Source organism: Rhinatrema bivittatum, chromosome 2 (genome assembly GCF_901001135.1).
Source record: "Rhinatrema bivittatum chromosome 2, aRhiBiv1.1, whole genome shotgun sequence".
Classification (NCBI taxonomy): Eukaryota; Metazoa; Chordata; class Amphibia; order Gymnophiona; family Rhinatrematidae; genus Rhinatrema; species Rhinatrema bivittatum.
The window spans coordinates 485,823,110-485,838,579 of record NC_042616.1 but is presented as its reverse complement, the minus strand read 5'-3'; the positions used below and the strand labels follow the sequence as shown (position 1 = coordinate 485,838,579).

The 15,470-nt window shown below is 43.9% G+C and overlaps 1 protein-coding gene across 3 annotated transcripts in view; it reads left to right on the top strand.

Moving 5' to 3' along the window:
- MYLK4 (myosin light chain kinase family member 4) overlaps nucleotides 1-14,396 on the top strand; it is a 278,506-nt gene extending 264,110 nt beyond the window's left edge. For all 3 annotated transcript variants that reach the window (XM_029590534.1, XM_029590535.1, XM_029590533.1), the window contains 5 exons: nucleotides 2,962-3,090; nucleotides 4,469-4,621; nucleotides 6,118-6,196; nucleotides 9,591-9,663; nucleotides 13,844-14,396. In XM_029590534.1, coding sequence (XP_029446394.1) covers nucleotides 2,962-3,090; nucleotides 4,469-4,621; nucleotides 6,118-6,196; nucleotides 9,591-9,638 — 409 coding nt within the window. In that variant the 3' untranslated portion in view covers nucleotides 9,639-9,663; nucleotides 13,844-14,396. The remainder of the gene's footprint in view (nucleotides 1-2,961; nucleotides 3,091-4,468; nucleotides 4,622-6,117; nucleotides 6,197-9,590; nucleotides 9,664-13,843) is intronic.
- The last annotated feature ends 1,074 nt before the right edge of the window (nucleotides 14,397-15,470 follow it).

Sequence of the window (15,470 nt, the reverse complement as noted above, 5' to 3'; positions counted from 1 at the left end):
AGAAAGAAAAAAAAATCCACAGAAAAAGCTGTGGAAGTGAAAAAAGAAAGGAAAAAACTATTTAAAAAGTTCAAAGAGACATTTGTTCAGTTCTGAAATTGTGCATTTTGAGGGGCAAAAGCCCCCGTGCACGTTTTGCACAAGTTTTTCTTTTACTTGCTCAGCTTTTTTTTTTTTCCTTTACAGAAGTTGCAAGAAATTAATCCCTTTGTTAAAAGATATGCTTTTTCGAAATTGTGCAAAGAAATTGACTCTCAGGTTTTTGCACTTTTTGTGCTCTACTTTTGCACTGATCCTGAACCTGGTCCTATTAAAATGATTTGTTATTTGAATTAATAATGGATTACAAAACTATAGGAATTCCGATGTGCCAAGCTGGCAGGTGAGACCTGCTGCTAATCCACTAAAGGCAGGATGCCAAGGGTTACCAGCAGGTTTCCGTAGCTGGTGCTGTGATGAAGCATGTGCTCACGTCTGCAGGAAATGTTGACAAATCATGGAATTAAATTGAGAGCAAAGATGTTAGGGTGGGCAGTATGGGAAGCAATAACACTGTGGCACTTTTCTGTGCTTTAAAGGATTCTTACACAGGTCTTCGTGGGTTTGTGAGGCACAGGATCAAATTCTTTGTGTCTTCAGCACCCAGAAAGAGCACCAGAATCCCATAGTGCATGCTCTGGAGTATGATTTGTGTACTTGTAGGCTATCCTAATATGTCTTGCTCTGGAAAGTAAAAAAAAGAACTGTTTTAATCATTTTTTCACTGTTCATCTGTGAGTTGAAATTCCAGTGAGGTTACAGCTTGTTGTGATGTCATCAACCACTTTTAAAGCTGCCTTGCTATTGGTTGGTGTCCCCTGCTGCGCTCATTTGTCCAGCAAAAGATCTCCATGCCTGGTAGCCATGCTTGAAATGAACAATTTGGGGCTGATGCTTAAGGATTTGGCATTGATGGTTAATTTAATTCTTATACCCCCATTTTCCCAAATGCTTTGGAAGTATGGCAGTATGGCTGGGATGACGCCAGATCCCTCGCTAGTTGAGGCTTGGAGGGAAGTCTCCGGAAAGACTTAACCTCAGCAGCACTCTTGTACCAGGGCAGCTGGCTTCCTTCCCTCCCTGGAGCTCAAGCTCATCACCTCCATGGCAAGTTCTTTTCTCATTCATTTTTAGCAAAGATTTCAGAGGAACACCCTGGGAATTGTGTGAGGCAGATGTGGCACTGGTCAGCCATACTCCGCAGTCCTCGGCGTTTCAAAATCCGTACTCACATAACATGAGGCCCATCCCTGAGCAAATCAGCTCACCAAGCCTACTGACTTTGAGCCCTTTATGTACAACTGTCTCTGTTGAAATTTGGAGGGCATCAGAATACACTCCGATGCCATCTATTAAGGTTCAAAATCCCTTTGACTTTGATAAATGTGTCATGGTATATTAGCATACCGCTGGATTTTGAAGCGTGGCCATGTGAGACAGTATGACCAGTGGCAATACCTTAGTTTTCTCAAATATTTTATTTGAACGCTCATATTTCGCTAATTGGATCACACTGGTTAACATTAATTACAGTAACATTAAAATTATAAATGCACATCAAAGCGGTTCAACAGAGACAAGAATTACTCCTGGGGGAATTCTGAAAACTTCTGCAAAATTTTGCATATTTTATATTGGTTAAAGTAGCACAAAATACATCACAGTTTTTGAGTACCGGTAATTAATTTAAAATGTAATAAGTAAAACGTTATTACACAAAGATGAAGCGTTTTAAATATTTTGAGCAGAATTTCCCTAGAAGTACCTGTAGGAGTGTCCCTTCCACCATCTCTCCCTACTCCCCTGGCCAGACCCCTTTCACTCTGTCCTCTCAAGCTCCATCTCCTCCACTCTCCACTATCTCTCCATTCCCCTTTCACTCTATCTCCACCCCCAGCCCACCACTTCCAGAGTTTGTCCCAGCTCTCATATAGCCCCTCACACAGGTTCCCTCTCTCTTTCTTGTGCGCGCATACCATACACATCCCCTCACACAGACTCCCTCTGTCTCTTGCACACATACATCCCCTCACACACGCTCCCTCTCTCTCTCATTCACACACACACCTCTGCATATAGGCTTCCTCTCTTGCACACAAGCATGCACCCTCCCTCAGACACACATACACAGACACATCCAATCCCTCATCCACACCCTCGCTCACCATACAGGTTCCCAATCTCTCACTCACACACTACCTCACTATGATCCCTCTTTCTCTCTCTCTGTCACACACATGCACCTTCACACACACACTGTCACATTTCCTCTCTCTCTCCTCACAGGCTTTCTTGCCTCTGTTACAGGCTTTCTTGCTTCTGTCTTCTTTGGCTGCCAGTAGATGGGCTCCGCTCATAGCCCACCAGGCCTCGTTGCTCCTCGCTGAAAGCAGGATGGGCTTCACTTACGGCCCACCGGGTCTTTCTCCAGATTCTGCGCAAAAAATGCAAATTCTGACAGGAGGGGGATTCTGCGCAAATTCTGTGCTGTGCATTTGCGCAGAATTCCCCCAGTAGTATAAGAATACAAACAGCGATGGTCCTCAAATATACATCTACGCTACACACACATGCCGAAGCAAAACCGAGGGTTTTGTGGAATCAGGCATGTTTGCTGTCGAGTCCAGCTAGTGCTATTGCTTGGGTTATTATTCTTACCAAGGAAGTTAAACTTGAAAAAAAGTTGTAAACCAGAACCTAAACTATAATTGTTCTCAATTCCAATAAACATGCAGAGACTTTGACAGTTGTCTGAGAAACAGTTCAAGCACTTCAAGCTGCAGATAATTAGATGAGACCCTTAAATTACTCAGAAGCTGTAGAGTACATCAGAAGCAGTCCTTGGCTTTCAATTGGCAGATGCTCTCCACGTGAATCATTTCAGCGCTTGTGCTCTCATCCATTTTCCTTTGTGTTCATTAGATACAAACCCAGAGAAAAGCTGAAAGTAAACTTCGGCACCCCTGAGTTCCTTGCCCCAGAAGTGGTGAACTATGATTTTGTCTCCTTTCCCACGGACATGTGGAGCATAGGTGTCATTACCTATATGCTGTAAGTACACTTCCACGGCTGGCTCAAGCATATTAGGGCATTTCTTGCTACAAAGCTGTTTCACTACACGGCCATCCTTAGTCTGAAGAGTTTTCAGTTTATTCTGCTGACCAGAACTGATTTGTTGCTGAGTTCTCTCTCTATTTTGAAAATATGCTGAGTTGTTTTTTTATCTGGGGGCAGGGGGGGGGGAGGGGGAAAGTTTTAACTGGTTCTGCCACTGAAATTGCTGTGTCACAAATACTTCTGTGGCAAAGTTAAGGGCAGCAAAGATCCATCTCAGCGTTTTCCAACTTCTAAAGAAAATACGAGCAAAAGCTTACAAAGGAAAAGGGCAAGTCACTTCTGAAAGCTGGCACACATAAATCGAAAACCTGGCTTGTCATAAAGTGAGAATCGGGGTTGAATTTGTCCAGTTTTATTTATTTGAGGTTTTATTGCACAGTATGCAAGGTAAACCAAAGCAACACGTTTCCGTTTGTGTAAGGCTCAGACATGTAGACGGTACAGGTTTAGTTATTATTATTTTCTCGCCCCGCTGTAGTTTTCCACAGCCTCCTTTTGAATTAAAACTGAAAATGGGATTAACAATTATGCGAACTAAAAAAAAAGAAAGAAAGAAAAAGAAAACCAAGCAACGCTGTAATCACAAAAGAACAGCACCAACAAACTCAGTGGGGTATTCTTATACCAGTGAGCAAAGCACACGGAAGTCTCGGAAAGCAAAGTGTGGGATGCTCTCATGCAATGTAGGCACCATCACATAGATCAAACCCAGATGTTTTAAATCATAGCTCCCAGTTCCAATCTTCTGGATTTTGAAAAAATGACACAGTGCTATGAGATACTAAACATTCCCCCCTAAAAAAAACCAAAACAAAAAACATATAAACTATGATACCCATCAAAAAACTCACATGTGCATCAAAACGTCTTTTCGAAAAAAAACAAACATGTTTTTGAAATACTTCCAGATTTTCTAATGTGAATTTTTGATGAGTGTCAAATTTTACACGTTCATTTGTGTATCACCTCCAGTTCTTATTCAAAGAATGCTCCATACATTGTTTTCCTGGAGAGTGATTGTCTCCCATACGCTTTGCTCATCGGTAGATGAGTACAATACCCCAGCAAGTGTGGTAGTACCAGTGTTTTGTAATGATTGTTTTACCTGTGCTGAAAGTACTCCTATCGTGGCTGACTACTGTTAACACTGCTGATCATTTCCATAGTGCTATGAGACATACACAGCACTGAATGTATGCTGTTACAATGTATAGAATGATCTTTTCTTTGCTATTTTCTCCTTCTCTTCCCTGCTAATGATGGCTGTGGTTTCCTATGGGCCTCTGTGACTATACTTTTTTTATGGCCGCAGTCTTAGTGGGCTATCTCCTTTCCTGGGTGAAGATGACAATGAGACTCTGAACAATATCCTGGCTTGTAGTTGGGACTTCGAAGACGACGCATTTCATGATATTTCTGAAGAAGCAAAGGACTTTATCACCAAGCTTCTTGTTAAAGAAAAATGGTATTTACATTGACCCTGTACCTTTGGGAAGGGGGAGTATCAAGGAATTGGAGGAAGGGAGAAGGTGTATATTAGTGGCTGGGTGGGGGGGGGGGGGGGAGAGGGGGTTATGAAGGAAGTAGGAGCTACTGAAAGACTTAGTATTATTATTATCACAATTTGAATAGTGCACACCAGATATACACAGCACTGTACAACCACATATAATAGACTCTGCCCACACCTTAGAGCTAACAATCTAATCAAGATCAATCACAATAAATCAAGAAACACACAATAAACATATGTAAGAGGTTATGAGCTAAGACAGGTTGTGGCTGAGAGGAATTAAAGTAGGTGCTTCCTTGGGGGGATAATCGGAGTGAAGAGTCCACATAGGAAACAGCCAGTGGGTAAATTGAGAAGGTTAACATGGAGAGAGGAGCCAATTTCTTTAACGGGTGAATCAGCAAGAAATGTAATCTTTGCCCCCCAACCAACCCTCTATAAGAAAAAGCAGAGAAAGGGGTGGGCAGATACAAGCTTGGGCAGGAGCACACAAACAGAAGACAATTAATAATATTTTGGGAAAACATTACAGTTTTCATAACTAACATTAAGAATGGTCCTTGTTTTATTTGTAAAAGGTTTGGCCTGGTACTTTATATCTATGAAATGGTACTTGAAAAAACCAGGGAGGATTCTGTTTAAGTCTTAGCTAAGAAAGATACCCGGATAAGTGAAAAAAGCACTTCTTAATCGAATAAGTAAGATAATCAGATAAACAGTGTTTGAAGACATCTGGGCATCTTATGTAACTGGATAAGTAGCACTTTTTAAGATTTATCTGGCTAAGTGGCAACAAAGCCATCCCTTAGCCGGAGAAGTTGAAATGTTGTAAACCGTTATGATGGAACCCACCGAATGACGGTATATAAACATTTGTAAATAAATAAAACGTATCCAGATAAGTGGCACACATCTGCTACACGCATGTATTTATGCTCTTAATTTTAAACATTTACATGCGGAGATTAGACGGGCGCATTTTCCTTAGCACCTGTCGGCTTTTACATGCGCAAGCCCGTGAATTTTAAAACACGCGAGCGTGAAGGTAGTTGCTAGTTTTACCCAATTCGCCCGCCAGTTTGCTCAGCCCATCTCTAGCTCATCAGTTTAAACTCTCCCCTGGTTACCTACATCCAGTCAGTATTTGTCAATAAAGACTTTTATTCTCTTGCGCCAGATAATTAGCAGGTGTAAATATACGCAGGTTACAGATCTGCATTTCATTCTGGGAGGTTTGAAAAGTGCAACTTGATAAGCGTCCCCTTTTTTGCACACACAATTTTGCTCACACACACACACGTGAACCCTTTATAAAATGCGTAGTACACGCGCAGGGGCCACATACACACATATGTGGCCCTTTATGCATGAATCTCTTTTTAAATTTACCTTTAAGAGCATTAGTGTCTTCTGTAACTTGCCAGTAATATTCGGTTTTGTTTTTCTAGCTGGAGAATCAGTGCAACTGAAACCTTAAAGCATCCCTGGCTATCAAACCAGAAGCTCCACTGTAAACTTGGCCATCAGGTGCGTGCTGATCTTATCCTTGCTCTTTTCAGGATTGGATTGCTGGGCAGCACATCAGAATTTCTCCTGCTTGTGTCACTGTGATACATCTAAGCCTCGTTTCTTTTTAAGAGTTGCAAAAAAAAAAAACCCCCCAAAACATTTACAATGGTTGTCATTCTCTGACCGTCTGTCCTGTGCTTGTGGTACTAGTTGAACTGATGATGATACAATATATAGATTTACTAATAGGATTTCTAGGAGTGGTGGTCTACTGGTCAAGAGTCAGTACTCTTGCTGTGTTAATCCAGATACTAGAGTATCTCAAAAGAATAAAGCAGAACAGCTCCCATCTCCTTATCCTGTCCCCTTAAGTCAACCCCTTTTCTTTTCCTTGGCTAAAGCGCTTATGAAAGGGAGCTGGGCAGCTGCCAGGTTCTGCTCTTTCTCCTTTTTAAGAGCTGTTATCCCGCTGACTAACCAACCATCAGCTGCTTTAGTGACCCCTAACTGCAGGCTGGCTTTGGCTACAGTACATAGACGGCAGGGAGGATTTGGCACTAGTGTTCCAAATGGAGCAGATTCAGGGTCATGTAGAGGACGTCTGTCAAAAGGCATTGTCCATATAGCACATGCCACAGATACAGCGGGTTCACCTGTCACTTTCCTGGAGCCCGAGTGTTGCTTTTTTTTTTTTTTTTACATTTCTTTAATTTTAATCCCCCACTTTTGCCTCTGTTGATAGACTCTTCCACCCTAATAGCTTGCCCGGGTGATGCATGCGCCCCGGAGTAGCTGGAGGCGAGTCTCCTTGGAGAACCCTGCCTTTGGCGTCACTCCTTCGACTAGCAAGGCTCACCATATCAGCGACCGCTGTCTTCCAAGATAAGGGATCAAGAGTGCCTTAGCCTGACCCGCATTCGTGCCGCAGTCTGAACAGCAGGGTCAGCCCCAGGGGGGAACGTTTTATCAGGATTAGGTTTGAGAATACCCAGTGCCAGGTTGCGGTTTTCTAAATATCTGACTGCATTTCGGCAGAGAGCTCTTGGGGTGGTCTATTTCAGAAGGGTTTCTCCCATTCTACGATTTAGGAAAAACTCACTTGTAAATAATTTTTTTTTTTAAACTAAAGTCCTGGAAGAAACAGACCAATGAACAGGCAAACACTTTTGCAGAGGTAAAGAATCACAGGATGAGGCTGGATATACAGGGCCCCATTCTTAGAAAAGAGTTAGCCATATCTCTTAATGGTCCCAGTCGGAGCTGCAGTTAAGCCAGGGCTCACTTTTCTCTAATTTAAACACAAGTCTGAAAAGGGCTCACGGCTTAGGGCCAGATTTTATAACATGCTCGCGGGCATAGATTTGTTCGTGCAACCCGGCGCGAACAAATCTATGCCCGATTTTATAACATGCGCGCGCAGCCACGCGCGCGCATGTTATAAAATCCAGGGTCGGCGCGCGCAAGGGGGTGCACAATTGTGCAACTTGTGCACGCCGAACCGAGCAGCCTTCCTCCGTTCCCTCTGAGGCCGCCCCGAAATCGGAGTGGCCTCAGAGGGAACTTTCCTTCCGCCCCCCCCCCCCCCGCACCTTCCCCTCCCTTCCCCTATCTAACCCGCCCCCCCAGCCCTAACTAACCCCTCCCCCGACCTTTGTCGAAGAAGTTACGCCTGGCTCTGGGCGCAGGCGTAACTTGCGCGCGCTGGCTCTCCATCCCCCGGCCCGGTGGCTGTTCCGGAGGCCTCGGTCCCGCCCCGGAATGCTCCCGGGCCGGCGCCCCGCCCACGGCCCCACTCAAGGAACACTCCTTTTTTTCAAGCCCTGGGACTTACGCGCGTCCCGGGGCTTGCGTGCGCCGCCGAGCCTATGCAAGATAGGCGCGTGCAGGGGGAGGCAGAGGGAGGTTTTCGGGGGTTATGCGTGTATCTTACGTGCGTAACCCTTTGAAAATCTACCCCAAAATGTTTGTGGATGGAGGGAATGGGGACTTACCAGTGCCATCTGAAGATTAACGAGCACTTCTTTGTTAACTGCAAAGGCCAAACTTAACCAATTTAGTGAAAGCCAGAAAATGTGATCAATAGGTAAAATTTTATAGAGGAACATTAATATACACGTCGGGGTAGATTTTCAAAGGGTTACGCGCGTATCCCCCGAAAACCTACCCCTGCCTCCCCCTGCGCGCGCCAAGCCTATCTTGCATAGGCTCTGCGGCGCGCGCAAGTCCCGGGACGCGCGTAAGTCCCGGGGCTTGAAAAATTGGGCATTCCGGGGGCAGGGCTCTCCATCCCCTGACCGGAACAGCCACCGGGCCAGGGGATGGATTGCCGGCGCGCGCAAGTTACACCTGCGCCCAGAGGCAGGCGTAACTTCTTCGACAAAGGTCGGGGGGGGGGGTTAGATAGGGCTGGGGGGGGCGGGTTAGATAGGGGAAGGGAGGGGAAGGTGCCGGGGGGGGGGGGGGGGGGGCGCGGAAGGAAAGTTCCCTCCGAGGCCGCTCTGATTTCGGGACGGCCTCGGAAGGAACGGAGGAAGGCTGCTCAGCTCGGCGCACGCAAGTTGCACAATTGTGCACCCCCTTGCGAGCGCCGACCCTGAATTTTATAACATGCGCGCGGCTGCGTGAGCATGTTATAAAACTGGGCGTAGATTTGTTTGCGCCGGATTGCGCGAACAAATCTACGTCCGCGTGCATGTTATAAAATCTGGCCCATTATGTTTTGTTTGTTGGCTCAGTGGTTTTCTCCTGCTTCTTTGGGCTTCCAGCTGAAATGAAACTAGCCTCTCTGTAGGACTATGGCACCAGGAGCTTTCATTCACAATTACCTGAATTTTCCCCTCCCCTTCCCCCATTTTAATATCCTGGTCATCACAGCAATGGTCTCCAGTCAGGGGCCAGAGACAGCAGCTCCCTTCCTAACACACCCAGCTGGACCTTGTGTCTGGCCACTAGGCATCACTGTCTAGCAATGACTGGAGCTTCACTCATCCCAGGGGCTATGAGCCCTGCCTCTGCAGCATTCCCCCGTCCCAGCCAACCCAGGGAGCAGAGTCCTAGCTGGGGAATCGCAGCATTTGCCACTGAGCTGCTGGGCTGGCCCCACATGTACAGTACATTCTATATGGAATATCATATGGCCATACAGAATATATTTTGTATGTGGTATGTATGTATAGGCTTTATGTCATGAATAATATTGCCTTTAATGGTGCTGTAGGCCTTAGCTAATACATTCATACACTCCTGATTAACCTGACTTCTAATCCCTCCTTTGCTGCTAACTTTATTTCAGTAAATAAAAAAAAAGAGAGATTTGTGCTGTTAAACTTGCAAAGTTTTTAATTTGCCTCTGTTGCTTTCTCTAGATTAGGCAGAACAGCACTAACATTGTTATTTTTATTCTTTATCCCAGCGGAAGCTGAAGAGTTCCTCTGGGTCCCAAGCACCCATGATACCGTGAACTTGCCGAGAAAGCTGCTAAATAGGTTTGTCTAACGCCACACACTCCTCATCAGAAATTCATGGCGCCATGGTCAGGAAAGACATGTGTGGAAGACAGGAATATCCATAGCCACCCTAAGGGCACACTGGGGCCAGCTTTTGGATATTGGGTGAAAGGCTCCCAGCGCTAGTGTTTACACAGTTTTTGGCACACGCAATTCATTTTCTGCAAGTCTCTAGCAGATTCACACTTTATTCTCAAAAACCACACAAGCCATATTATTTGCAGCATTCATGTGGTGTTCTTGATGGGGGTTGTTTTTTTTTTTTGGGGGGGGGGGGGGGGAGGGGGATGAACATAATATGTGGTGGAATTGCACAACTTATTGTATGCACAAGGTACTTGCAATGCCCCCGAGTATTTGCACATACAGTTCACACTCCGAACGACGTACTTCGAATTCTTGGATGTAGACTTGCTTCCCTTCAGGACTTTTACTGTACCGCAGCTTCCTCCAAGGAACTCTCCATCTATCTATAAGAACATCCTGCTTCAGATGGGTGCTGAGCAGGATTCCCCTAGCAGTGCTGCGAGCTTGCCTGCTAAATTATTCCTTAGCTTGACAAAAAAAAAAAATAAATAAAGGGCCATCGCTAGCCAGCCGCTTGTTTGGGTTTCTTTTAAGACATGTATTTGCAAATGAGCACGCAAACCTTGCCTCCCCGGCCTGCCAGCCCAGCGCGCGGACGTGCTGGGAAGCGGGGGCTGTTTTCGCTGGCTCCTGTGCCGGGTTCCCTCCCTGTAATTAGTCACTGCGGCCACATCCACCAATCCGGGCACCCCCCGCAGGCAAGCGCCGAGCAACCGAGTAAACACATTCTTTCTCACAGCTAATGGCTTTTCGATGCTGTGCCCATTCGGCCGAAGAGGTCCTCGGACAGAACGCTACAGAGCATGCCCTCAAAGAAATAAAAGCGTTCAGGATTTCTTATGAAGACGGTTTCTCACTACCGTCTCCAGCTCTCAAAACCATTTGCTTCCCTTTCTAAAACCGTCATCGAGACCCAGTGTTGTTAGCAGAGGGGCAGAGATTCGGAATGACACCCGTCAATTAAAAAACAAACAAACAACAACAAAAAAACCCCCAACAAACCAAAACACATTTTTCTTGGCAAACTTCAAATTTAGTATATAACCGCCATTAAAGCTACAACTGTGGTACTGCTAACACTCCACCATTATGTGCCCCTCTCTCTCTACGCATACAGTATATGTGCATTGTTTGCATATGTAATGCACAGTATATAACATATACATAAATATATGGTGCAAGCAGAACACAGATAAGATTTATTTCTATTTATTTATTTAGCACGTTTCTTTCCTGCCTGATGCATAGTGCTCTAGGTGAGTTTACAACAATTTTGGATAACAACATATCCCATAAAATCTAATTCAAATAGCATATTGACCGACCCACAAACATAGCATACATGAACATGTACCCAGGGCTTTTATTTCAAAAAGTACTTGCCGGTACTGACTACTGGCACCTATTTCCTCTACCTGCTTGATTTGTCCTGTGTTTTCTAAAAGAAAGAAACATGCATCCTGCATGTGAGTACTGGCACCTTTTATGTTTAGAAAGATAGTGCTGCTTTTAGAAATTAGCCAACCCCACTACATAAATCATAAAACCAAACCTAATGCATTGACAACCTACTGACATATTTACACAATTGTACTTGTAGGGGGTCAATTTTCTAAGAGCTTATAGGCTCCTACCTTTTGGAGTTAGGCTCCCAAATTGGCACTTTTGAAAATTTACTAGGGACGAGCCCCTAAATTTAGGCTTCTGGTTTCACTAGGATCCAAAATGTAGGATCCTAAAAAGTGGGTGACTATAGGGGTGGAATTAGGGCAGGAAGCAATAGGGGGTAATTTTCAAAAGCATTTCCATGCTTTAAAAATGTAAGCCCATGTAAGTGGGCTTTTGAAAATTGCTACAATAATATGCCTTTGAATTGTCCAGAGGTTTTCCATGCATAAGAGAACTTTAAGCACTAAAATGGATTTTTGAAAATTGCTATGATAGTATGTTACACTTATGTGTGTATTTCCTTGGAAAATTACCTCCGAAGTGAAATGTTTAACACTGATTTTCAGAACTACATTTAGGAGCCTAAATGTAGGTGTATGACATATAGGCCTAAATTTAGGTCCCTAAATTTTAGGGTTTATGGGTTGATATAAAAAAAACTGAGCTCCTAAATTTAGGCTCTTTAGATACCTAATGCCCAAATTTTCAAAGGCCCGCGCACATAAAATATGGGGTTTACACACATGGCTGGGCCTTGTGCGCACCGTGCGCATTTTAAAACGGGTCAGCCATGTGCGTAAACCCCGCTACGTGCACAAGTGCCGGGCGTCTCCAGGGGGCGGGGCAGGCTGGGATAGCGCCATTCTACGCTGTCCTGGGGAAGCATGCACCGGCAGCTGGCTGTCGCTTGTAACTTGCTTCTGCTCCGGAGGAGCAGTAAATAGCAAAATAAAAAAAAATTAGGGTAGCTAGGTGGGTGTTAGGGATCTGGGTGGAGAGGGGAAGGGGAAGGAAGGTTAGGCAGGGGGTTAGAGAACTGGGGGACGCCTGATTATGTCACCACGCATATTTAGGGAAAATTTGCCACCCCTGAATGCACCTCCTGCACATGCGCATGTGGATTTTATCATTGCATCCATGTGCGTGCACTGGGAACCGCGCGCATATGGACACATGCATGCTCCTTTTAAAATTGACCCCTAAATTAGCAATTTCCAGCTGAATTTAGGAGCCTAAGTTTTCAGCTGAAAATTCACATATAGCTAGAGGCCTAAAAGTTAAACACCTACATTTAAGCTCCTAAATTAGGTGCTTACTTCTGAAAATTAGTACTTAGCACCATTGTTTCCTCAGCCTAGCTCTACCCTGTAGTCATCCACTTTTTAGGAACTTAAATGTAAGAGCCTAATGAAACTAAGAGCCTAAAATTTATGAACTCAGCCCTAGTAAAGTTTGAAGCGGGCCAATTTAGAAGCTTCACTCCAAAGGTTAGGAGACAAAAGCATTTGAAAATTGACCCCAGTATTTTTGTGAATTTTCAGTTGAAAACTTAGGGCCTGATTTACTAAGGCTTTTCTCCCATTCTGTGTCTATGGGAAAAATGCTTAGTAAATCAGACCCTTAGGTCTCTTAGCTTTGGTTGAAAACGGGTGGTTAACTTAGGCACCTGATTTAGGAGCTCAGGCTTTTTTTGAATATCGCCCCTAAAGTATCCGACCTAGGGCATCCATATAGCGGATACAGTATTTTCAATCCAACACAAAATCTTGGCAGTCTTCTCTCATCAAAGACTATCCAGCCAACCCATATTGTAAAATAATTTTGTCTCTCTTCTAAGGGGCCTGCCATCCAATATCAATCCAACTAGTCATAGAGGTGCCTTCCATACCATGAGCCTATAATCTGCGCCCTTAAACAAATATCACCAAAGTTATAGGGTTATAAACGAATGACTAACGTGAGACTAATCCAGCAGAAGGAGATTGCATCTTCTCAGAAATTGACCACATACAAATTTACCTTAGACACGCATGTTTTTTTTGCGTCAAAGAAACTCTTGGGTCCACACAAGCTAATTGAAATGTCTATTTTTCTAATGCTTCCCATCAGGTTTAAGTGCATAAATTTGAGCTCCTCATTTTCATTCATAATATTGAACATCGAGACAACCGAATGATCTTGTTGCTGGGTTTTACGTAGCTCACAAGCAAATGGAAGTGTTTGCATGCTCTCAATTTGTGCTTTTGGCTCTCATAGCAGTAAAAAAAATAAATTGTATATTTGCTTCTTAACCAAATGTAAACAGAAAACACTTCTCTCCAGATTAAAAAAAAAAAAAAAAAAAAAGGGGGGTTTGCTTGTCTTTGAATGTTATAGAATGCATCAGAGGTTCCTTCCTGGGGAAAATGACTTTGTAAGTAGTTAGATCTCTCCATGGCGTTCTCCTGTCCCGCCACAAAAAAAAAAAAAAAAAACCCCCAACAACAAATCACAGAAAAAAATGAATAGAAAAGGTTATGGTTTTGCTGAGGAACATAGCCAAATAATAATAACACATCTTTAAGAAAATGCTAACTGCTGAACTGACTGTTCCCCTGTTTTGTGTCTTTTTTTTTTTTTTCAGAAACACTGCTGTGTGGTTTCTGCTGCTAATAGATCATCGTTTTGTTTTGCTTTTGGTGAAAAATCAGCACTTTCAGTGTTTTTCTGACCCCTTTGATGACTTGTGGACCAACCCACTGTAGCTGCTGGATGAGCCCGAGCCTTTCTGAGTTGCCTGCTCTCATCCAACTTTTAAAAAGACGAAAACAACTGCTGCACTTGGTACGACCTCGCTGGATTCGAAAACAGGACTGCGTAATCATTTTTGCTCGAGGTCTTGCCGCTCTCTGTTATGTATCTTGCAAAACCAACACTCTTCTGAGGTCCATATTCAGAAGCATGTAGCGGGATAACTTGGAAGTTAGCCGACTAAATGAATATCTGGGCACTTATCTGGCTAAATTCTATTTGGCTAATAAATTAGGTAGCTAGAATGTAGCCAGCTAAGGGCCAGATTAAGAACATAAGAACATAAGAAATTGCCATGCTGGGTCAGACCAAGGGTCCATCCTGTTTCCAACAGAGGCCAAACCAGGCCACAAGAACCTGGCAATTACCCAAACACCAAGAAGATCCCATGCTACTGATGCAATTAATAGCAGTGGCTATTACCTAAGTAAACTTGATTAATTGCAGTTAATGGACTTCTCCTCCAAGAACTTATCCAAAACCTTTTTGAACCCAGCTACACTAACTGCACTAACCACATCCTCTGGCAACAAATTCCAGAGCTTAATTGTGCATTGAGTGAAAAAGAATTTTCCCCGATTAGTCTTAAATGTGCTACTTGCTAACTTCATGGAATGCCCCCTTAGTCCTTCTATTATCAGAAAGTGTAAATAACTTAAAGACCATTCATTATAGATTTATTAAGGCTTTACTCCCATTTTGGGCCTATGGGAAAAACCCTTATTGAAACAGGTACTAAGTTAGCGAGCGTGACAGTGGTGTAACTGGGTGAAGCTGAGTTTGCTGGCTAAGTTAATATATAGTTAGCTGTCTGTCTTAGCTGGTTAAATCTGGTCAGGCCAAAGAGCTGCCCTAAAGTTAGCCGGTTAACTTTAAAATAGTGGCTGCACTATTGAATATACCTCCAACGTTAGCCGGATAAGTTTAATCGGCTAACTTTGCTAACCGGACAGTGACTGAATATGGACCTCTTCTCGGTGAAAGATGTTCCTCTAAGACATTTGGCAATTCACTTCCGCATCTCATGTCATCTTCCCAGAGGGGCTGGGCAGGGGACAGCAATGAACTGCTGGTCCTGTGCTATCTGTTGCACATGGAGAGAAAGCCGGCGTCACCCACTCTACATTTCCCCTGGGATGAGGGTGTGTGTGTGTGTGTGATATGGTGCATCCCAGGAACAAGAGGAAGGCATATCCATCACTCCTTTCTCCCCCCACATAAATGTCACCAGATGCAGATGCACATGAATGCTTCCTCATCAAAATTGGTGGCAATCTGACAGTGCTTTGCATCTAGATGTATTTTCCAGCAATTGAAGCATTTATGGATCTCTCACATTTTCTTAATATGTTCAGGTTGAGAGTAGGATGTCAGCCTAGAACAGTATTCTTGTTACTGAAGATGAATTCATATTAAAACTCACAGCTACCCTTCAAGAAATTTTATAATAGGACAGACAG